This window comes from Oncorhynchus mykiss, chromosome 3 (genome assembly GCF_013265735.2).
Source record: "Oncorhynchus mykiss isolate Arlee chromosome 3, USDA_OmykA_1.1, whole genome shotgun sequence".
NCBI lineage: Eukaryota > Metazoa > Chordata > Actinopteri > Salmoniformes > Salmonidae > Oncorhynchus > Oncorhynchus mykiss.
In genome coordinates, this window is record NC_048567.1 from 41,940,379 (window position 1) to 41,965,241 (window position 24,863).

Sequence of the window (24,863 nt, forward strand, 5' to 3'; positions counted from 1 at the left end):
TGCCTAACTATTTCTATAACTGAGGTGGGCATCTGACTTTGTTACGTAAGCCATGGCTATAACTTTCTGCCACCAATTGTGAAACAACCACTCTGAGGTAACATAAGGACAGCTGAATACTATCTGAATGCTTTCTCTTTTAGATATCCCCTGCCCATGTCGTTTCCTCGAAGAAGCCCCGCAATCATGGCATTTTGAAAGTCTCTTCTGCTGCCTCTGTCACAAAGAAACAGAGCAAATCCCAGTCAACAACAATGCCCCCTTATTGGTGGAAGAAAATGGGACCATTTCAAAGTAAGCTGTCTTCGTCCTTACATCTCTCTCTCCCTCTTGCCCTTGCTTGTGATATCACATATCTCTCCCTCACTCTCTCTATGGTCATTTAAGCATCTTGTGGTCAACATGATTGAGAGCCACTTGATCAGTACACATGTTTTCTTTGCACAATGTCCTTTCATGTTCTCTGGTCAATACATTTTTGCAGTTCTGCCTTAAAAGTAAATATTTTACTGCCTATAAATCAAAAAAGATATACAATTAAATCAGCACAGACTGTAACGCATTATCAGAACACAGTCATTCTTTGTCTGTGTTAAGGTGAATCACTTTACAGCAGGGATGGGTAACTTTGATGGGGGTGGGAGATCAAAAATTGTTAAATATTTTTGCGGCCCCCTTCTTGACGGTGGAGAGAAAAATTCCCATTTTTAGAGTTGATTTCCTGGGTCTCACTTTATTTGGAAAGTCTGGATTGGATAGTCCGGATTTTTCCATATGTAGATGTAGATCATCATACTACCAACAAACTATATGTTGATAAGCAACTGCTTGCTAAGGTTACAGGGATAGGGTTAGGTTTAAAACAGGGATGGGCAACTGCAAGGCCCTCGGATCAATCCCCCCCCCTAAAAAAGATACATTTTTGAATTTAGTCGGGGTCTCAACTTCCTGTTTCAAATTAGAATAGTAGAACACACAAGGTACAATTTGGATATTTGGTTGTGCATCAGCAGTTTATTTCTTGTTACTCAATTAGCCCATGTCAACATTTTGATTGGTAAGTTAGTCTAGTTGATTGGTAAGTTAGCCAGTAATCTAAACTTGTAGTGGTCGAATTACCACCCGGCGGGCCCTCATTGATTTTGTTTGTCAGTCTCACTCAGATATCATATTAAAAACTGCAAACATTTCTCTCTACCCTATGGCAAAATGTGTAGAATTTCACATATTTTGTGGTAAAACAGCTAATTTCCCTCTCCGACCCCATGGCCAAATTAGTAGAATTGCATGAATTTAGTTGTAGAAATTTCTACATCTTCTCACCGCCCCATGGCAAAATGTGTAGAATTGCATGAAATTTGTCATACAAATGCTAAATCTTCTTTCCGTCCCATAGCAAAATGTGTAGAATTGCATTGCCGCCAGTTGCCCATCCCTGCTTTAAAGCATTCCCTGCTGAACAGGAAATGATAAAAGGCAATTCCATTTTTTGGGCAGATGACAAAGCCGCCCATGACTTTATGTGAACACTTAACAAACAACATGGCAGTTAACTTGCTACGATTAGGTAACGACGCATCTCGGGTGTCAGTTTCAGATTTATGCCTTACTTCAGCTTTTTACAGTGATTTGATATTCCAGGAGTTATTTGTCACGTCTCTTGAAGCCCCAAAATAAATTGCTAGGTCTCATGGAGAGGGGGCCATGTGCTAGTCTCAGTGTGGTTGTGACCTGTCAAGTCAATGTGTACTCTGCTGATGGTGTCTCAGGCGGGCTGTGGACTGTGAATACCCCCAGCAGTTCAAGCCACCATTACCAAAGGAGCAGTCTGTGAGATGCCAGCCCTCTGGACTGTGTCGCTTCCCTAGAGAAAACAAGTCTCTCTCTCTATGCTCGGAAAAGTGCAAAACCTCTGAACACTACAAACCTATTCGAGAACGTCAGCTCCCTTTGTGCCTGAAAAGGCACTCTGATCAAAGCACATCTTTTTACACATTTCCCAAAAGCAAGCATGCCTGCTGAACACTGCGAGGTGTCTGAACTAATTGAAACCATGGAATCAAGTGAGCCTTCTGCACAATCTGCTGAACCCTGCATCATTTCGGACAAAATAAATAACTTGTTGGACTATACTGGACACCAGAAGGTCAATGGACAAATGGATCCCGCTGTGCAGATTGTCGATCATTACAGCATGAATGGAGAACATGCAGAAGAGAGCAAACCTTTTGTGCATTATAATGGACATTCAGGGGGGTATGAGCAATGCATCAACAAGCCTTGTGAGGACTATCCTGTTCTCCACAAGCACACTAATCAGTATAAGTCTTCTGAGTTAAGCAAATCATTTGAAGAATGTTCTCAAAATTGTGAGTGCTTTGACTTCAGCAAGTCCTCTGAGCACTATGCTAATGACTGTCTAGCTTCTGTATTTAGCCAACACTGTGAACATTTCACAGAATGCTTCCAGTCATCTGAACAATGCAAGTCTTCTGATCAACACTGTAAGTCCTTTGAGTCAAGCGAACCTGCTGAGAACTCTGAGTTTTTAGCACAATGTAAGATATCTGACTTCATACCTGACATCTCTGAATCCAATGAATCAAAAATATCATTTGAGCACTATACTGGAATTTGTGAGTATTCAGAAAAATACAATCATATTGATGACGCAACAGAATATAATGAGACTACAAAGCCAATTGATGAGGATTTAAAGCCCTCTCAGCCAACATTTCAACAAATTGAAATCTGTGGCCTTTTTGACTCTGAGTTTTGCATAATATTAGAACCTATACATTCTTCAGATTTTAACATGCCTTCTCAACACTATGCTGAACAAGATTCTCCCAATGAAAGTATACATGTCTCTGAAGTTCATGAACCTTCTGAGCAAACTCTGCTTGCTGAACAAAGCAATCATCAATCTATTGACTATGATATGCCCTCTGGGCACTGTGAACTGCAAAACACTTTCTATGAGCAAAGAGAGACAAGTGTACAGTGTGAACTCTCTGAGGGATGTAATTATTGTGAGAGCTATCCTTGTCAACATAAAAGCACAAATGACAAATGCTATGAGCCTAGCAGTTCATTTTATTATGAGGAAGACAAGTCTTCTGAGTGCTCATCCATTGAAACAAGGTCTTTTGAATCTTTGATTTATGACAGTATAAATTTAGACCCATTAACTGATTCAGCTGAATTCTATGAAGCGTTGGTGGAAGAAGGAGCACAGGACAAATCCAGTTCAGATATATGGGAATCATTTGATAATTGTACAGTTGTGGTAGAATGTGAGGAAAGCAATGCTGATGAAGACAAACCTCACTCGGATGCAGTCGATGGATTCTTTGACTTATTTGATAAAGAGGATACTTACACTTTTGCCCAAAGGCGACCTTATACCTCCTGTTTTGAAGGGGGAGGGGTGCATGAGTTGTTTTTTGAACAACGCAAAACTCATGTGTCCATTATGAATGAGGAAGAAACACAAATGCCCTGCGCCAAAAAAGGGCTTGAAGTTTTTAGTCAAGAAGTGGAGGAAGTTGATGAATCTTATGATGCTTGTGCTGATGATGGACAATTTAATGTAGACTGTGCTGATGATGAGACATCCGCCTCTGGATCCTTTGCAGATGAGGAATCATGTGAATCTTGTTTTGAAGAAGCCACAGCTTATGAAGTTGAGTTTTATGAAGCTTTTGTAGCAGAAGACAATGCTATTGAGGCTGAGGCCTATGAGCCCTTTGTTGAGGATGAGGAACTTTGCATTGCTGAAAATGAAGCTGGTGACGCTCAGGCCAATGGACCCTTAGTTGATGAGGACAACACGTACGACGAACACAGTGCAGAGGAAGCATCTCATGGATCATCTTCTGACGTGTCTTCTGTTGAAGATGATGAAGTATCTGAGGGCCAAAATGATCAAACTTATGAACCATGCTTTGAAGAAGAGGAAACTTGTGATGAAGAATACCAGACAATATGCGTCGCAGAAGACGAATTATACAAACAAAATGCTGAAGACAAAGTTTATGGATCCTATGGGCCGTGTGATAAAGATTGCAATGCATATGGCTGTGAACATACACAATTCTCTACCGAAGGAGAAGATAATGCAGTATGCACTGAGGCCTGTGAACCAAGTGCTGAAGAGCACCATGAATATCAAAGTGAAGCCAATGAATCTAATGTTAATCAAGAAGCTAATGGATTCTGTACTGAAGAAGACTCTCATGATCAGTGTAATGAAGAAATGGATTATGACAGCACTCCTGAGACACATTTGAAAGATGAAGTCTGCACTGAAGAGAGAAAGAATGGTGCTCCATGTGCTGAGGAGAGTGAATCCCCTGAATCATTTGAGGTTATAACCAAAGACACCGCATTATGCACTGAAGGAAGCAAACCAGCTATGCCGGATGGTATTGAATTCAATGGGGATCAAACGGATTCCTCCACAACCTCTTCCGAAGAGATAGATGAGCGAAGCAAGTCATCTGAATTGTGTGAGCAACTAAACACACCATATCTGTCTCAGAACTGGGAAGAACACAATGGTGTCTCAGAGCATCTCCAACACCCAGAGTCAGAGGACCTTTCAGAGCAGTTGTCTGAGAAAACAAGCCTCCCTCTTGATGGTGCTGAACTTAGTAAAGACTCCATAGACTGCGAGCCACTTGCACATCACGCCGAACAAACAGAGCCCTCTGAACAAAGTGAGCTGGATGAGAAAATGCAGTTGCATGAATTTTTTAAGATTGTGGCCTCTGAACAAATAAGTGAGGAGTCTGAGGAGGAGCTGAGTGACGATGAGTCCTTTGAGTCCTGTGAATGCGAGTACTGCGTCCCGCCTAGAGAACAGGTATTACAAGGTCTTTGCATCGTGCTTGAAATACGCTGGAATCGCTGTGAAACGCACTTAACTTGATCAACGCTCCGCTTTCAAATTTCAGAAGTGTGGAATATGAACGTTTCGCATGGAGTGACAACAAACTGAAATTTACCAGAGAAAATAGTGAAATGTGTTTGTCTAAGTATTAGGCCTATTTTTTAACAGAACTAAAATAGAGGAGGATATGGCTGCACATAAGATTCTTATTGCTTTGCACAGCAGATGATATAACTATAAAGATACGATCTACTCTCCTCCTGACCTGGTTATTTACTCTGCTGGGGCAAAGAAATTTGAATTGCACAGTGTTTATATGATGCTTATTTGGTCATCACATTTCCTCTTGCTAGTAGAGTCGGTTTCACAGTGTTGCTGCCTTGCTATGTTGTTGTCTTAGGTCTCTCTTTATGTAGTGTTGTCTCTCTTGTCGTGATGTGTGTTTTGTCCTATATTCATATTTTATTTATATTTTATTAATCCCAGCCTCCGTCTCCACAGGAGGCCTTTTGCTTTTTGGTAAACCGTCATTGTAAATAAGAATTTGTTATATAAATGTTATATAAAAATAAAATAGAAATGGACCACTTGATAAGGGAATGGTTAACTCATAGTCAGTCCACAGACCCATGACAGTCCATAGTCACATTGATATTTACTTTTCCATCTGAACACCAGCTGTTGGGAAATAGCTTTCTTATGCCCCCTTATGGGCATGCTCTTCTATAATTAAAATTATCTCAAACTCACAAGCAAACGTTTTACCAGTGTGTTTTCTCACTACAAATTCATGAGGTAATGTTATTAATCATCAGTTTAATTCATGACCCACACACACACACACTATTTAATGTGTTTTGGCATCATGCCACAGTGTTGTCTTCATTAGCACAAACATATAAAAATAATCCAATTTGCATCAATGAATATGATGGCATCATTTGGCTGTTCATTGACCTAACGTCTAACTATTTGTTTTCAGGTCCCGGCAAAACCTCTGCTACCTCAAATCAAGTCAAAAGACTCAGGGAAGATCTGTGTGGTGATTGATTTGGATGAAACATTAGTGCACAGTTCATTCAAGGTAAGCTGACGTGAACCCGCTCTTTGAGGACAAACGCTAACAGAGAATACTTGATTGATTTCCACTCTCTCTTTCATACTAATTAGTAAAGCGCTCTGAATAGAATGTGGACAAAAACAAACAATACCTCACAAAGATGGGGTGCAATGAACTGAACTAAATAGTGTGTAAATGACATACAGGTGTGTGAACAGGTGATGAGAATTCAGGTGATTGGGATCTGGAGAGTGAGCTGCGTTCAGGGGATCTATGTGTGATCTGGAAAGTGGGCTGGAAAGTGAGCTGCGTTCAGGGGATGTGAGTTTGAGAGTGTGAGTTGGAAGCAGACGTTAGAGTGATCAGATTTATTTGGAATGTTAATTGATGTTAATTAATGTTTATTTTTGTAATCAACCGCAGTTACCATTAAATTCGCTTCTAGCGAGTATTCTTATCTATGCTACTCGGTATATCCACAATTGGCTGCATAATGGGTATAATGTGCTCTTCCCTACGACAGGTGGTCTTGGCCATCTAATCAGTCTGTCCCAAAGAATGTCACAAGATAGGCCACAGGTTTAAACTGTCAATGAAAGTGGCAGCATTTTATTGAAGGCGAGTCACAAGGTGTAGTGTGTTTTTAATGGGATTGATTGTCCAAAAAGGTAACGAACGGAGGGGTACGTATAGTAAATTAAAGATGTTTATTCTCAGATATATATATTTAATGTACTATTCTCTGAGAGATATACAGTTTGTCCTGTGTCTCTGTGTTTTATTTACGAGTGACTTCAGATTGGCATCAACCCTGTGCTCACTGACAAGGATGTCTGGGTGGCTACTACGGTCATGTTAGTGGTGGAATCACTGACATATGTTAAATGGATTTGAAATGATTTTGCTATCTATGCATGTGAACCAATTATCATGGGGTAGCTAGTGATGTGAACACGTCTGGTGTGCTGGAAGATCTTCCACAGAGCAAAAGAAAGTGTCTCTCCAAAATTAGCTGGCATCAAATTCTGACTTGGTGTCAGATGTGGCATGCAGTCAAAAATTGTCAAGTAAAACCTTGAAAGCATTCGAACTAGTCACATATGTATTTAAGAAAACCCATGCATATACAGTGCCTTCAGAAAGTGTTCATACCCCTTGACTTATTCCACATTTTGTTGTCTTACATCCTGAATTCAAAATGGATTAAAAATATGTTTTTCTCTCACCCATCGACACACAGTAATGCCCCATATTGCCAGTGAAAACATGTTTCTAGACATTTGATGACAGCTTTGCACACTCTTGGCATTCTCTCAACCAGCTTCACTTGGAATGTTTTCCCAACAGTCTTGAAGGAGTTCCCACATATGCTGAGCACTTGTTGGCTGCTTTTCCTTCACTCTGCGGTCCAACTTATCTCCTTCCAACTCAATTGGGTTGAGGTAGGGTGATTGTGGATGCCAGGTCACCTGATGCAGCACTCTGTCACTCTCCTTCTTGGTGAAATAGCCCTTGCACAGCCTGGAAGTGTGTTGGGTTATTGTCCTGTTGAAAAACAAATGATAGTCCCACTAAGCGCAAACCAGATGGGATGGTATATTGCTGCAGAATTCTGTGGTAGTGTAAGGGGTGTGTAACTGGTGGCAGGGAAGTCAGACGCAGGAGAGCAGAACTAGGTAATAGCCGGAGCAGTTTAATTCCAAAACCAACGACATCAAGAAAATAACAAATGGGGTACAAAAACCGACGCGCACCAGTCAACATGTGCACTTACATCTCTCCTCCGGACCATACCCCTCCCAGTCCACGAGGTACTGAAGGCCCCTCGCCCAACGCCTCAAATCCAGTATGGAATTAACAGAGTACGCCAGGGCCCCCTCGATGTCCAGAGGGTGCGGAGGAACCTCCCGCACCTCAGAATCCTGGAGCGGGCCAGCCACCACTAGCCAGAGGAGAGACACATGGAATGAGGGGTTAATACGGTAAACGGGGGGAAGCTGTAACCTGTAACCTCACCTCGTTCAGTCTCCTCAGGACTTTAAATGGCCCCACAAACCGCGGACCCAGCTTCCGGCAGGGCAGGCGGAGTGGCAGGTTCGGGTCGAGAGCCAAACCCGGTCACCCGGTGCGAACACCGGGGCCTCACTGTGGTGACGGTCTACGCCGGCTTTCTGGCGCCAGAACCGGCTGATACCCCAGTACGCACTGGAAGGGGGAGAGGTTAGTGAAGGAGTGACGGAGCGAGTACTGGGCCACTTCCTGGTTTACTCTCTCCACTTGTCCGTTACTCTCGTGGTGAAAACCTGAGGTAAGGTTGATCGAGACCCCCTAACGTTCCATGAACGCCCTCCAGACCCTAGAAGTGAATTGGGGATCCTGATCAGATACTATGTCCTCAGGCACCCCGGAGTGCCGGAAGACGTGTGTAAACAAGGCCTCCGCAGTCTGTAGGGCCGTAGGGAGACCGGGCAGCGGGAGGAGACGGCAGGACTTAGAGAAACAATCCACAACAAACAGGATCGTGGTGTTTCCCTGTGATGGGGGGACATGGGTCAGGAAATTGATTGACAGGTGTGACAATGGACGCTGTGAAACGGGTAAGGGATGTAGCTTACCTCTGGGCAGGTGCCTAGGAGCTTTATACTTGGTGCACACCAAGCAGGAGGAAACATAAACTCTCACGTCCTTAGCCAAGTGGGCCACCAGTACTTCCCACTCAGACAGCACACCGTCTGACCGATGCCTGGATGACCAGAGGAGGGTGATGTGTGGGCCCAATAGATCAGCCGGTCACGGACAGCAGACGAAACATACAGACACCCAGCGGGACACTGGAGGGGAGCGGGTTCTGCACGCAACGCCTGCTCAATGTCCGTGTCCAGCTCCCACACTACCGGCGCCACCAGGCAGGAGGCCAGGAGTATGGTGGTGGGATCCATGGGCCGCTCCTCTGTGTCATACACCTGGGACAGTGCATCTGCCTTCACGTTCTGGGAACCTGGTCTGTAAGAAAGGGTGAAAACAAAACAAGTGAAAAACATGGCCCACCTTGCCTGGTGAGGGTTCAGTCTCCTCGCCGCCCGGATATACTCCAGATTGCGGCGGTCAGTCCAGATGAGAAAAGGATGTTTAGCCCCCTCAAGCCAATGTCTCCACACCTTCAAAACCTTGATGACAGCTAACAGCTCCCGTTCCCCCACGTCATTGTTTCGCTCCGCCGGGCTGAGCTTCCTCGAAAGGAAGGCACAGGGGCAGAGCTGCGGTGGCGTACCTGAGCGCTGAGAGAGCATGGGTCCTATCCCAGCCTCGGACGCGTCCAACTCCACTATGAATGCCAAAGAGGGATCTGGATTGGCCAGCACGTGAGCCGAGGTAAACAGAGCCCTCAGGTGACCAAAGGCCCTGTCCGCCTCAGCCGACCACTGCAAACATACCGGTCCCCCCTTCAGCAGTGAGGTAATGGGAGCCGCTACCTGACCAAAACACCGGATCAACCTCCGGTAGTAATTGGCAAACCCTAGAAACCGCTGCACCTCCTTTACAGTGGAGACTCGGCCAATTACGCACGGCTGAGATGCGTTCACTCTCCATCTCCACCCATGAGGTGGAAATGCGGTACCCTAGGAAGGAGACGGACTGTTGGAAGAACAGACATTTCTCTGCCTTGGTGTAAAGGTCATACTCCAACAGTCGACCAAGCACCTTGCGCACCAGGGACACATGCTCGGCGCGTGTAGCGGAGTATATCAGAATGTCATCAATATACACCACTACACCCTGCCCGTGCACGTCCCTGAAAATCTTGTCTACAACGGCTTGGAAGACTGATGGAGCATTCATCAACCCGTACAGCATGACGAGGTACTAATAATGCCCTGAGGTCATACTGAAAGCCATTTTCCACTCGTCTCCCTCCCAGATACGCACCAGGTTGTAAGCATTCCTGAGACCAAGTTTGGTGAAGAAGCTCGCCCCGTGCATTGACTCAATCGCCGTGGCGATAAGAGGTAGTGGGTAACTGTACCTCACAGTTATCTGATTAAGTCCTCGATAGTCAATACACGGGTGCAGACCTCCCTCCTTCTTCACAAAAAATAAACTCGAGGAGGTGGGGGAAGTGGAGGACCGAATGTAGCCCTGACGCAGGGATTCAGAGACATATGTTTCCATAGCCACCATCTCCGCCTGTGACAGAGGATACACGTGACTCCTTGGAAGTGCACCGTCGTTGGGGTGGTAATTGAGTCGCCTTCTTTTTGGAGAAAGTGAGAGCCAAATCGGCATATTCGGGGGGGAATGCGCACGGTAGAGACCTGGTCTGGACTTTCCACCATAGTAGCACCTACGGAAACTCCTAAACACCTCTCCGAGCACTCTCGCGACCACCCCGAGAGCCCTCCATTGCCATGAAACAGTGGGGTTATGACAAGCTAACCAGGGTAGGCCTAGCACCATGGGAAACGCAGGAGAGTCAATGAGAAAGAGACTGATTCTCTCCATGTAACCCCCCCCCCCCCCTGCATCACCATGCCCAAAGGAGCGGTGGCCTAATCAACCCTGGCTAACTCCAGACACAACCCTGACCCTAATGGTTGACTATCAAAGGTGTGAACTGGGAATGGCATAGCTACAGGAACGATGGGGATCCCTAAACTATGGGCAAATGATCTGTCAATAAAATTCCCAGCCGCGCCTGAATCGACGAACACCTTATGCTGGGAATGCGGGAAAGTAACATACAAAAACATGTGTGCAACAGAGGGCTCTGGGTGAGAATGGTGCCTTCTCACCTGGGGTGACACCAGAGTGCCCTGCCTGTTGCCTCGACCCCCCAGAGGAACCAACCCGGCAACGACCGGCAGTGTGACCTCTGCGGCCACAGATGGTGCTGGTCTCCCTGAGGGCAGCACCTCCCAACTCCATGGGCATCGGAGCGGTGTTGCTGGGTTGCCGATCTGGATGTCCGCGGGTAGCCAGCAGGTTATCCAGCTGAATGGACAGGTCCACCAGCTGGTCGAAGATGAGGGTGGTGTCCCTGCAGGCAAACTCTCGACGGATGTCCTCGCGCAAACTGCAGCGATAGTGGTCGATCAGGGCCCTGTCGTTCCATCCCGCTCCGGAGGCCAGGGTCCGAAAGTCCAAAGCGAACTCCTGTGCACTCATCGTCCCCTGCTGCAGGTGGAAAAGACGTTCACCTACCGCTCTGCCCTCGGGTGGATGGGCAAAGACCGCCCGGAAACGACGGGTGAACTCCTCAACGTGGTCCAGCACCGCATCTCCTTCCACCCACACGGCTTTGGCCCACTCCAGGGCTTTCCCCGAGAGGCATGAGACGAGGGCGGACACCCTCTCACGGCCCGAAGGAGCCGGGTGGACGGTTGCCAGGTATAACTCCAACTGCAACAGGAAACCCTGGCAGCGGGTAGCCACCCCATCGTACTCCCCGGGGAGGGTGACGCGAATCCCACTGGAACTGGGTGCAGAGGGAGTGAGTAGTGGAGGCCCCTGTTGTGCTGGTGGAGGTGCTGGATGAACTCTCCGTCTCTCCCAGCGGTCCATAGTTGGACGACGTGGTCCATGGCGGCGTCGAGATGGTGGAGCATCGCTGTGTGTTCCTGGACACTCTCCTCGATCTCCATACCAGGGGCATCTGCTCCTGCTGACTCCATATTCAGGGGTGTGGTATTCTGTACGGGCTGCGTAACTGGTGGCAGGGAAGTCAGACGCAGGACTAGGTAATAGCCGGAGCAGTTTATTTCCAAAACCAACGGCATCAAGTAAATAACAACTTGGGTACAAAACCCAACATGCACCAGTCAACATGTGCACAAGCACCCCAAACAATACCATACAAAGACATGGGGGGAACAGAGAGTTAAATACACAACACGTAATGCGAGAATGAAAACAAGGTGTGTGGGAAAACAAGACAAAACAAATGGAAAATGAAAAATGGATCGGCGATGGCTAGAAGACCGGTGACGTCGACCCCCGAACACCTCCGGAACAAGGAGAGGAACCAACTTCAGCAGAAGTCGTGACAGGTAGCCATGCTGGTTAAGTGTGCCTTGAATTCTAAATAAATCACTGACAGTGTCACAAGCAATGCACCCACACACCATCACACCTTCTCCTCCATGCTTCACGGTGGGAACCACGCATGCGGAGATCATCCATTCACACACACCGCGTCTCACAAAGACACGGTGGTTTTGAACCAAAAATCTCAAATTTGGACTCATCAGACAAATGGACAGATTTCTAACCGGTCTAATGTCCATTGCTTGTGTTTCTTGGCCCAAGCAATTCTCTTCTTATTATTGTTGCCCTTTAGAAGTGGTTTCTTTGCAGCAATTCGACCATGAAAGCCTTCTTTCACACAGTCTCCTCTGAACAGTTGATGTTGAGATGTGTCTGTTAATTGAAATCTGTGGCTTTCTGCGGCTAGTAACTAATGAACTTATTCTCTGCACCAGAGGTAATTCTGGGTTTTCCTTTCCTGTAGCGGTCCTCATGAGAGCCAGTTTCATCATAGCGCTTGATGGTTTTTGCAACTGCAATTGAAGAAACTTTCAAAGTTCTTGACATTTTCCAGATTGACTGATCTTCATGTCTTTTAGTAATGATGGACTGTCATTTCCCTTTGCTTATTCAATCTGTTCTTGCCTGTAGGGCTATCTTCACCCGATTCAGGAAACTAGGCATATGTCGCAAGTTAAGACTTCACAGGAGAGACGTTTGAATGCGTTTTTTGGGCAGAAATGCCTTCTCGAACATATGACCTTTCATGTTGGCAAACTTGTTTGCCATCTGTAAATACGAATCAAATTGTTAAATTACGAGCCTTGTTGGTTAAGCCACAGAAAAATCAGCATCCTTCCCACTAGCCATGATTGGCTGAAATAATAAGTGGTCTGGACATGCCGAGAGAGGAGTTCGGATTGTTCTACCATATTGAAGGCGTCTGTCTATTTGAGCTTGTCAGTCTGTGTTGGTAATCCTGTTGAATGCGGCTTTTTTCTAAATGTATTGTTTAGTGGAGCTGCATAAGTATTGCTTTCCATTTTCAGGATGATCAAGTTTTGAAATCAGTGGAATTAGAGTATGATAGCTAAAGAGATTGAGAAAACAGCTGTCTCCGGGTTACATCTTCAAACTAAGGGCAACCGTGGTATGGCATCCCTGACAGGGAGATGCTTCCATGATGCATGTTGATGTATGCAGGTAAGATAGTCTAGCATTAGCTAGCTACATTTTCATACATTACACATTTCTAATTTTGACAGAAAGTGGTTTAATTTCAAGTTAAAGTGTACTGTTAGCTAGCTAACATTAGTTGGCTGGCTCCCTAGCTGACATTGTTATTTGTTTCCCAGAGCCGTTTGCTTTTCTAGTTAGAGTCTAATGTTAGCTAGCTAACATTGGACCTGGCTAGTTAGCTCCCAGCACTGTGGCATTGTTGCCACTTTGTTCATTGTTTTTAACTAGCTAACGTTAGCTGGCTGGCTCATTAGCTAACGTTATGTGACGTGTGTGATCTTAAATGTTGTTTACCTAGCTAGGTTCATTGTTAAAGTGTACTGTTAGCTCGCTAGCTAGCTAAAGTTAGCTGGCAAGCTCCCTAGCGGAGGTTATTATTCGTTTCCCAGAGCTGTTTGCCTTTGTAGTTAGTGGTGTTGGCATGTTATTATTTGTTTCCCAGAGCTGTTTGCTTTTCTAGTTTGCAGTGTTGGCACTTTGTTCATTGTTGTTTAACTAGCTAACCTTTGCTGGCTGGCTCGTTAGCTAACGTTACGTGACATCTGTACAACATCCGTTGAATATGGCCAGTGTCATTAAACGTCTGCAAAAAAGCATAATTAAATTGTTGCCAGCAAAGCTGATTAGGCTGTTTTCATGTTATCCAAAGGTAAACAAATCATCGGCCAGAGCGTCAAGTGTGCGCTCTGAGAGCGAAACAAGATGGGAGGGGATAAAGCTTAAGAGGGTGTGAATGCTGAATGGGTGTAGACAAAGAAGAGCTCTTCACTAGATACCAAAACATTCATAGGTGATTTTCTCAAAAGTGAGTTTACAAGTTGATCATCTTTTCAAAGCATATTTACGTTCCCATTGTTCCTCAAATGCAGTGTATGATATACCATTTTGTAGCTCTGAGGCTCTTCTTTTGTCCAATGTAAAAAACACCATTTCACATTTTGCTACATAAGACCGAATCCAGGTTGTGAGTCACAAATAAAATAAATCCCTTTAATGAGTAGGTGTGTCCAAACTTTTGACTGGTACTGTATATATTTTTATTCTGTACAGGCTTCCTTTTCACTCTGTCAATTAGGTTAGCATTGTGGAGTAACTACAATGTTGTTGATCCATCTTCTGTTTTCCCCTATCACCGCCATTAAACTCTGTAACTGTTTTAACGTCACCTTTGGCCTCATGGTAAAATCCCTGAACTGTTTCCTTCCTCTCCGGCAACTGAGTTAGGAAGGACGTCTGGATCTTTTTAGTGACTGGGTGCAATGACACAAAATCCAAAGTGTAATTAATAACTTCACCTTGCTCAAAGGGATGTTAAATGTCAGCTTTTTTTTTTACCAATAGATGCCTTTCTTTGTGAGGCATAGGAAAACCTCTCTGGTCTTTGTGGTTGAATCTGTGTTTGAAATTCACTGCTCGACTGATTGACCTTAGGTTCAGAGATGAGGTCATTCAAAAATCATGTTAAACACTATTATTGCAACTTATTATGTGACTTGCTAAGCAAATTTGTACTCCTGAACTTATTTATGTTTGCCGTAACGAAGGGGTTGAATACTTATTGAATCAAGACATTTCAGCTTAATTTGTAATTCCACTTTGACATTATAGGGTATTGTGTAGGCCAGTGACAAAAAAAATCTAAATGTAATTAATTTCACACAACAAAATGTGGAAAAAGTCAAGGGTTGTGAATACTTTCTGAAGGCACTGTATACGTATGTAATGTATGTAATGCATGTTATGCTCGGCTCAACATTACTTCATAGACTATGAATAGACTATGAATTTAGGTCATGGTGTCCTGCATAGCACGTACTCGTGACTAACCTAACATTTGAGAGACTTGTTTTAGGTAGAAGACCCATCTAAATAAATCATACTTTTATAGGTGTTGTCAAATACATTATATTTCAGTGTCTCGAATGGAAACATATTACTTACATACTGTTATTTCTGAAGTCGCTGAAGGTGAGCATTTTATTTTTGCTTTACAGTCTTTACAAGCTTGTAAAGCACATTTAATTCAAACATATTTTTTTTACATAAAAAAACCCCCACAAACTAGAGTTAATGTGTTCTGTACAAGCTTGTAAAGCACATGTTTAATGTCTTAATTCAAACACACTGTTCCGTACTTGTTTCTTAAATGGAATCTTCTTGCTCCCAACAGCCTGTGAACAATGCGGATTTTATCATTCCAGTGGAAATTGATGGAACACTTCACCAGGTAAGTGCGACTGTTTTCACTTTCAATTCTTAGCCTTTTTCACAGGTTCTCTCCTTCATAGCGCCACAATGAAAGGAGCAGTAATGTGGCCATGACCTCAAATAAAATTCTAGAATCTAATCTCCATGAAATCCACGCTATGTTGGAATGCCTCTCCTTCGTTTTGAAAGTGTTTAATTAGTTCAAACCTTTTATCCACCACTGTTTACTCGGTGACTGTTTGTGCTGTAGCGCCGGTGCACAAGGCTAGCTATCTGACAGAGCTTTGGCCTTCTCTGTTGACGGATCCTAGCAGCAGGTGGCTATTTCTGTGGGCTAATGAAACAAGGAAGTATGTTTGGCTTCTTAAATCACTGGGCCCATCAATCTCAGTCCCTAGCGCAGATTCTGCCCAGTCCATATGAGATCACATCGGAGATTGCAGGAACTGCTGTAGTTTTTCCTAGTTTAAAGGCTAACTCCAGACAGAAGACAGAAGAACACTCCTGTTTTATACCCCAGGCCTGGGTCTGTTTCAAGTAATCCAGGATAGGCTTGTTTAAGTGGGCACAGCCTATTCGGGATGACTTGGTTCAGGAACAAGGCCGATAGCGTCATGTTCTTTTGAGAAATGGATGTGAGCAGAAATTGAGTGAAAGTTCTATATTGACAGGCATATCTTTCAATATACAGATAATAGGCTGCACCTAGAGTTGCAAAGGTAGGGTATATTACTGTAAACTTTTGAAGGATTTGGGGAAATTTTACAAGATTACTGGTGGTCTTTTGGGTACTTCAGATTATCACAGGTGTCTGTAATTATCTATGGCCCTCTGTGTGGCTTTATCACATGTACAATATATAAAATAATCAAATAAGATGATCAAAAAAATTATTACAAAGCTGTAAAGCATTATGCTTATTATAAACCAGGGATGGCCAACTTTGATGGGGGTGGGGGCCACAACAAATCTGAACTCTAATTCGACCTTAATTACTATTAGTTTAGATAGCTGGCCACTAGACTAATTTACCAATCTAAAAATGTTAGCTGAAATGGGCTAATTGAGTGAATATCAGTGACTCATCAGTAACAAGAGAAACTGTTTTTATGCACAACCAAATTTCGAAATTGCACCTTGTGTATTCTACTATTCTACCTCGCAGCATTAAGTTGAGACCTTGATTGAATGTAAATTGATCTGAGGGACGGAAATTGATCTGAGGGTCGGGCCGCTAAGTTGCCCATTCCTGATTATAAAAAATACACTTAGTGATAACATTTGTGTTCAATATGAGGGTTTCAGCATGAAATATCCTTTATATATTTTTTAATACACTTATTTTTTTATTTACTATGTCAATATGTCATTGTTGTCAATGTGTTGGTGCCAAACTGGTGGCATTTGTGAAAAAATCAAAAGTTTGAAAAGTTGCTGAGTTAATTGAAAATAACGCCATTGTTGATAAGATGCTTTTTTTCATTAATTAGGTTATTTTTTCTTGAACCATATGCTTTATCCACTAGAAACTCATGGAAAATATGGACCGATATAAAAAATGAATACCATACAGAGCAAAAATATAAACGCAACATGTCAAGTGTCGGTCCCATGTTTCATGAACTGAAATAAAAGATCACAGAAAGGTTCCATATGCACAAAAAGTGTATTTTTCTAAAATATTTTGCACAAATTTGTTTACATCCCTGTTAGAGATCAAATCCCCTTTTGCCAAGATAATCCATCCACCTGACAGGTGTGGCATATCAAGAAGCTGATTAACAGCATGGTCATTACATAGGTGCACCTTGTGTTGAGGACAATAAAAGGCCACTAAAATGTGCAGTTTTGTCACACAACACAATGCCACAGATGTCTCAAGTTTTGAAGGAGCGTGCAATTGGCATGCAGAATGCAGGAATGTCCACCACAGCTGTTGCCAGAGAATTCAATTTTCATTTCTCTGCCGTAAGCTGCCTTCAATGTCGTTTTAGAGAATTTGGCAGTACGTCCAGCCGGCCTCACAACCGCAGACCTTGTGTAGCCACGACAGCCCAGGACCTCCACATCCGGCTTCTTCACATGCAGGATCGTCTGAGCCCAGCCACCCAGACAGCTGATGAAACTGAGGAGTATTTCCCTCTGTAATAAAGGCCTTTTGTGGGGAAAAACTGTCTGATTGGCTGGGCCTGGCTCCCCAGTGGGTGGGCCTTTGCCCTCCCAGGTCCACCCATGGCTGCGCCTCTGCCCAGTAGTGTGGAATCCATAGATTAGGGCCTCATGCATTTATTTGAATTTACTGTTTTCCTTATATGAACTGTAACTGGGTAAAATCATTGAAATTGTTGCGTTTACATTTTTGTTCAGTGTGCATATATATGAATAATATGATTCTGGTAACTTTGATAAATTACCAGTAGCTTGCAACCCTAGCTGCACCTGATTAACTATTCCACATGGACATTTAGGGTAATATGTGGCATTTATGATTGTTAATTTCTAATGAAGTCTGATATGCTGTAAAAAGGTGTTAACCTCTCTTTCAGTCTCTCCCCTCTATCTTTTTATGTCCCATCCCATTAACCTCAATATCATCTGGCATCCCATAGCAGCAAAGCTGGACACGCAAAGCAAGGTGTAGCCAAAAGTCACAGATGAGGGGGAGTAGGCGCATTTCTCGCTCAACAATTATTTAAGATCTTATATTTAAAAAAGTTGTTTAAAGCATTAACATCTTTGGCAAAAATAAATATATGTAAACTTTTTGTAAATAATCCAGAGTATTTCCATATGTCTTGTTTTTATTACCTCAGGTGTACGTGTTGAAGCGACCCAATGTGGATGAGTATCTCAAAAGAATGGGGGAGTTGTTTGAGTGTGTTCTGTTCACTGCCAGTTTATCCAAGGTGAATTCATTCAACTAAATGTGGATTGTCATATCTAAAGGTTTTATTAAATTAAAGGTTGACAGGATCTAACAAGTACTAGCCTTAAAGGGAAGTTCATGATTTTACAATGTTGACGTCAGATGGTCCTCACCCTGAAAGTAGTCAATGGGCCAGGAGGAACTGTAATCCATGGTTTGGTTTTCTTTAAACAGCCACTACAAGCTTCAGCTAACTTTAGTCACCGCTAGCTAAAAATCAATGAAAGTGATGGGGCCATCTAAAATACTAAACTTTCCCTTTAAGACTGTGACATGTTTGACATGTTATGTTTCGAATTCTTAGAAACTTTGCCCTGCCATTCTAATCTGTTATTCATCCATACACACATATTTCATAATACATGTGTACACACACACACACATCTTTCTGTGACATAACATCAGGGACGATGTTGTGTGTGTTTTCCTTTTGTGCCAGTATGCCGATCCAGTCTCCGACCTGCTGGATAAATGGGGTGCCTTCCGACACCGTCTCTTCCGGGAGTCCTGCGTGTTCCACCAAGGAAACTATGTTAAAGACCTGAGTCGGCTGGGCAGGGACCTCAACAAAGTCATCATTGTAGACAACTCCCCAGCGTCCTACATCTTCCACCCTGATAATGCTGTATGGCATTCCTACTTCTATCTACCTGTATACTATAATCCTAAACTCTCAATTCAATCAATTGCAGATAAAGGAAAACTGCACAACAGTAGTATCTGAGGTATCTGAGGTGCTAAAAAAGTGTAATTTCCTCTTTAAGTGTGTTCCATGGCATTGCCATTGAAAGGGATCCTTCAAAGGGGTGTTTACTTACTACTTTCATATTCCCTAGGTTGTTGTTGTTTCCTCCAAGCATGGTTATTTAACAAAGTCCAGAATAATCAGGCTTGATGGAATGTCTTTGAGAATATAGCACTGTTAGAGGATATGGATTTGATCAGTTTCTCAAATGCATGAGAAATCACGGGTTACCTAATAATTATTATTATTATTATTATCCAAACTTGATTTATTCATCAAAGTCCTATTGACACAGATGTCTATTTTACAAGGGAGCCCTGATTCACATAATTCATCATAAAAATACAAAGTACATAATAGGGAATAAGTGACACAATTATTACAATCAAAGGCAGGTGTAAGGACCGACGCTGGACAATACAGGAACAGCGTCAGCACACGGGTAACAAAACGACATAGAAACGTTAATGTGGAAGCTGGGAACAGAGCTGGGGGACAGACAGGTATAGGGAAAGAAATAACACAGGTGATTGAGTCTAGGTGAGTCCAAATGTTCACTGAAGCAGGTGTGCGTAATGATGGCGGCAGGAGTGCGTAATGCTGGGGAGCCCGGCGCCCTCAGGCCCAAATGGGATATAGCTGGATCAGGTGTGACAGCTGGAGCATGATAAATACAATTACAGTATAAAAAACATGTACATTCCTCTGTGAACAGGTCATTTCCTAATATCCTGAAATTCCCCAAAGACACTAGTGTGTCCAATTGTAGACTATTCTGAAATGTGTTCCATGTGTATGTGGTGCTTAAAAACTAAATGCTGTTTTACTTCAATTGGTAGCAACTAAACAAATTTAAAGAATGACCTATTCCTGGGAGCGAGTAGGGTATTTCATACTGGCTTGAATGTCAGGAGCGATGTGAGGTGGCATGGTAGTTTTTCCACGAGAGCTTTGTAAATAAACAGAAGGAAATATTGCGTTATCCGCGTTGCCAGTGACGTCCAGAACTTTATCTGATAATGAACACAATTATGTTTTCAAAAACATTCACCTGTAATAAAGCAGAATACGCAATGATAAACAGCATCCAGTGGTTTTAAAGAAGAGGCAGCTGCTCTCATATAGATATCGCCATAACCAAGCGCTGACAGGAAAGTCGACTATCAAGTTACCTACTATCAAGTGAAAGGTACATTATATTTCTGTAGAAGAAGCCCAGTTAAATTCTCAGTTCTTCATTAGCTCATGTGTTTTTGTTTTATGCAGATTTTTAGAATATTTCCATAAACTATCGCAAATTGGATGGAAACCTAGCTACTGATTCAAAATACTTTTGCCAAACAGGAAAGCTTTGATACATGGTGATAGTTGTTTCGGCCGCTAGGGTTGTTTAGGTCGCTTGCATTTCAATGCACCGCTAACTAATACAATCTGTTTCCACTAACATTCCAACATTCTCCAAGCATGCTAGCCAAGATATGTTGGACATTGCTGCATAACTTGATAACAAATGGTAAAACAGTTTGGAGGAAACGATAACCCCCTGGAGAAGTTGAAAGTAACCTAAAACTTAAAGAAGTCTTTAGTGATAGTTTACCTTTTTGAAGTTTTAGCTTATTTTCAACTTTTCTTTTCCAACTATCACTGAACACTTCTTTAAATTAGACAGATTGTTTTCAGTATATATTTGCAGAACAGCATGTGTGATACAGATGTTGCATCTTAATATCAAAATAATCCTGCAGCAACCGGAAATGTGGATTATAATTAATTGACATTTTTGTAAAGGCTGATACCTTTTTCGAATGTGAAAATCAAATGTCAAAGTGGAAATTAAGAACTTCAAAAGCCTTTTTAAATCTCAAATAATATACAAGTTGAAAATGCCTTGCATCGCAGGAAAGTTCCCCTGCAACAGAGTTATCAAATTAAGATCTTATATCTGTATAACTGATGTTCTCTCTGCAAAATGTCTGAAGCTTCCATAGTTGGGTACTCTTAACAAAAATATAAACGCAACATGCAACAATTTCAAAGATTTTACTGAGTTTCAGTTTATTTTAGGAAGTCACTCAATTGAAATGAATTCATTACGCCCTAATCTATGGATTTCACGTGACTGGGAATACATAAACTCAGCAAAAAAAGGAAAGTTCCCTTTTCAGGACCTTGTCTTTCAAAGATAATTCGTTAAAAAAATCAAAAAATCAATTTGTTTCCCATGCTTGTTCAATGAACCAATAAACAATGAATGAACATGCACCTGTGAAACAGTCGTTAAGACACTAACAGCTTACAGACTGTAGGCAATTAAGGTCACAGTTATGAAAACTTAGGACACTAAAGAGGCCTTTCTACTGACTCTGAAAAACACCAAAAGAAAGATGCCCAGGGTCCCTGCTCATCTGCGTGAACTGCGGAGACAGGACGGATAGCTGATCGTCATTGCAGTGGCAGACCATGTGTAACAACACCTGCACAGGATCAGTACATCTGACCATCACACCTGTGGGACAGGTACAGGATGGCAACAACAACTGACCGAGTTACACCAGGAACACACAATCCCTCCATCAGTGCTCAGACTGTCCTCAATAGGTTGAGAGAGGATGGACTGAGGGCTTTTAAGCCTGTTGTAAGGCAGGTCCTCACCAGACCAACAATGTTGCCTATGGGCACAAACCCACCGTCACTGGACCAGACAGGACTGGCAAAAAGTGCTCTTCACTGATGAGTCGCGGTTTTGTCTCACCAGATGTGATGGTCGGATTCGCGTTTATCGGTCAAAGGCATGAGCGTTACACCGAGGCCTGTACTCTGGAGCGGGGTCGATTTGGAGGTAGAGGGTCCGTCATGGTCTGGGGCGGTTTGTCACAGCATCATCGGACTGAGCTTGTTGTCATTGCAGGCAGTCTCAACGCTGTGCATTACAGGGAAGACATCCTCCTCCCTCATGTGGTACCCTTCCTGCAGGCTCATCCTGACATGACCCTCCAGCATGACAATACAACCAGCCATACTGCTCGTTCTGTGCGTGATTTCCTGTAAGACAGGAATGTCAGTGTTCTGCCAATGCCATCAAAGTGCCCGGATCTCATTCCCATTTAGCAGTTGGATCGGATGGTGAGGGCTAGGGCCATTCCCCCCAGACATGTCCAGGAACTTGCAGGTGCCTTGGTGGAAGAGTGGAGTAACATCTCACAGCAAAAACGGGCCAATCTGATGCAGTCCATGAGGAGGAGATGCACTGCAGTACTTAATGCAGCTGGTGGCCACACCAGATACTGACTGTTACTTTTGATTTTGACCCCCCCTTTGTTCAGGGACACATTATTCCATTTATGTTAGTCACATGTCTGCAAAAAATGTATCAGTTTATGTCTCAGTTGTTGAATCTTGTTATGTTCATACAAATATTTACACTAGTTAAGTTTGCTGAAAATGAACACAGTTGACAGTGAGAGGTAATTTCTTTTTTTGCTGAGTTTATATGCATCTCTTGGTCACAGATACCTTTTAAAAAGTAGGGATGTGGAACAGAAAATTAGTCAGTATCTGGTGTGACCACCATTTGCCTATACAGTGCGGCACATCTCCTTCACATAGAGTTAATCAGGCTGTTGATTGTGGCCTGTGGAATGTTGTCCCACTCTTCTTCAAAGGCTGTGAGAAGTTGGTGGATGTTGGCAGGAACTGGAACATGCTGTCGTACACATAGATTCAGGGCATTCCAAACATGCTCAATGGGTGACATGTCTGATTATGCAGACCATAGAAGAACTGGGACATTTTCGGCATCCAGGAATTGTGTACAGATCCTTGCGACATGGGGCTGTCCATTATCATGCTGAAACATGAGGTGATGGCAGCAGATCAATGGCACGACAATGGGCCTCAGGATCTCATCACAGTATCTCTGGGCACTCAAATTGCCATCGATTTAAATAAAATTGTGTTCATTGTCCGTAGCTTATGCAGGCACATACTATATCCCCACCGCCACCATGGGGCACTCTGTTCACAACGTTGACATCAGCAAACCGCTCGCCCACACGACGCCATACACGCTGTCTGCCATCTCTCTGGTACAGTTCAAACCGGATTTCTTCTGTGAAGAGCACAATGGCCAGTGGCCATTGAAGGAGAGCAGTTGCCCACTGAAGTCGGTTACCATGTTGAACTGTAGTCATGTCAAGACCCTGATGAGTACGGCGAGCACGCAGATGAGCTTGCCTGAGACGGTTTCTGACAGTTTGTGCAGAAATGTCATCAGCTATCCGGGTGACTGGTCTCAGACAATCCCGCAGGTGAAGAAGTCGGATATGGAGGTCCTGGGCTGGCGTGGTCACATGTGGTCTGTTACATGTGATCGTGAGGCCGATTGGATGTACTGCCAAATTCTCTAAAACGATGTTGTAGGCTGCTTATCGTAGAGAAACAAACAATCAATTCTCTGGCAACAGCTCTGGTGTACATTCCTGCAGCCAGCATGCCAAATTCAAGCTCCCTCAAAACTTGAGACATCTTTGACATTGTGTTGTGTGCACATTTTAGAGTGGCCTTGTCACACCCTGATCTGTTTCACTTGTCCTTGTGCTTGTCAGAATGCATTGTATGTCTAAAAATGTTTTTCCAGTTGTTCACCTATGGCCTATTCATAAGAATGTGAATTTTCACATTCTTATGAATAGATTAACTTTTTTATTTATGATTTATTTTTAATTCTACATATAACACTACCTGTCAAAAGTTGTCGAACACCTACTCATTCAAGGGTTTTAATTTGAGATGGTTTGGGATGAGTTGGACCGCAGAGTGAAGGAAAAGTAGCCAACAAGTGCTCAGCATATGTGAGAACTCCTTGAAGATTGTTGGAAAAGCATTCCAGGTGAAGCTGGTTGAGAGAATGCCAAGAGTGTGCAAAGCTGTCATCAAGGCAAAGGGTGGCTATTTGAAGAATATATTTTGATTTGTTTAACACTTTTTGGATTACTACATGATTCCATATGTGCTATTTCATAGTTTTGATGTCTTTACTATTATTCTACAATGTAGAAAATAGTTTAAACATTTCAAAAAGGAAAAACCCTTGAATGAGTAGGTGTTCTAGAACTTTTGACCGGTAGTGTGCATATAACTAACTCACTGGTAAACATAGATCTGTGTCATTATTTTGAAACTTTACTTTGTTTATAACTTTTCACACACTCAGGTCCCCGTAACATCCTGGTTCGAAGAAATGGCCGACACAGAGCTACTAGATCTCATCCCATTCTTCGAGAGACTAAGCCAAGTGGAAGATGTCTACGATATTCTCAAGCAGCAGGGGATTGCAATCTAGTGCGTAATTAGACACTGGCGGCAACTTTTCACCACACGGGGGCCATAGAAGAAGCTGGTGGGCAACATGATTCAAGTTTCTTCCCACTAGAAGGACCTGCTAGTGTCTCTCGGACATTGTCGTCCTCCAAATTCCATTCACACAAAACATGATAAAGAGGCCACTCAGTTTGGCACAGAGACGGAACAATGAGGAACTGTTTTATGGCAAACATTGAAAAGAATGGTATCAATTATTTTTTCACATTTGATGTGGTAATCACCTCTTGGTTATGACTTTTCGCCCTGAAGACAAGGTTAAGCGAAGCCCTTTTTCATGGAACGGTGATCATTTACAGTGCCTTGCGAAAGTATTCGGCCCCCTTGAACTTTGCGACCTGAAGAAAAGCAGGCCCAAACCATGATGCTGCCACCACCATGTTTGACAGTG

General features: G+C 43.2%; 1 protein-coding gene across 4 annotated transcripts; it reads left to right on the top strand.

Annotated features, from left to right (window-relative positions):
• The first annotated feature begins 1,720 nt into the window (after positions 1–1,720).
• LOC110519974 (carboxy-terminal domain RNA polymerase II polypeptide A small phosphatase 1) lies at positions 1,721–24,863 on the top strand. Of its 4 annotated transcripts, XM_021596903.2 has the most exons (6): positions 1,721–4,867; positions 5,877–5,978; positions 15,385–15,441; positions 18,236–18,328; positions 18,788–18,973; positions 24,306–24,860. In XM_021596903.2, exons 1-6 carry the CDS (start codon positions 2,012–2,014, stop codon positions 24,432–24,434), a joined length of 3,423 nt encoding a protein of 1,140 aa, XP_021452578.2. In that variant the 5' UTR covers positions 1,721–2,011; the 3' UTR covers positions 24,435–24,860. The 4 variants fall into 4 exon arrangements, with proteins under 4 accessions (XP_021452578.2, XP_021452579.2, XP_036829995.1 ...); XM_021596905.2 differs by lacking the exons at positions 1,721–4,867; positions 5,877–5,978 and adding an exon at positions 15,051–15,182 and having other exon boundaries at positions 24,306–24,856; XM_021596904.2 differs by lacking the exons at positions 18,236–18,328; positions 18,788–18,973 and having other exon boundaries at positions 24,306–24,863.

Bases quoted from the DNA above. Each gene is read 5' to 3' on its own strand.
- LOC110519974 (XM_021596903.2), top strand. From the start codon at position 2,012: ATGCCTGCTGAACACTGCGAGGTGTCTGAACTAATTGAAACCATGGAA. The intron at 5,979-15,384 runs GTAAGCTGACGT...TGCTCCCAACAG, and splicing joins TAGTGCACAGTTCATTCAAG to CCTGTGAACAATGCGGATTT. The intron at 18,974-24,305 runs GTATGGCATTCC...TCACACACTCAG, and splicing joins TCTTCCACCCTGATAATGCT to GTCCCCGTAACATCCTGGTT.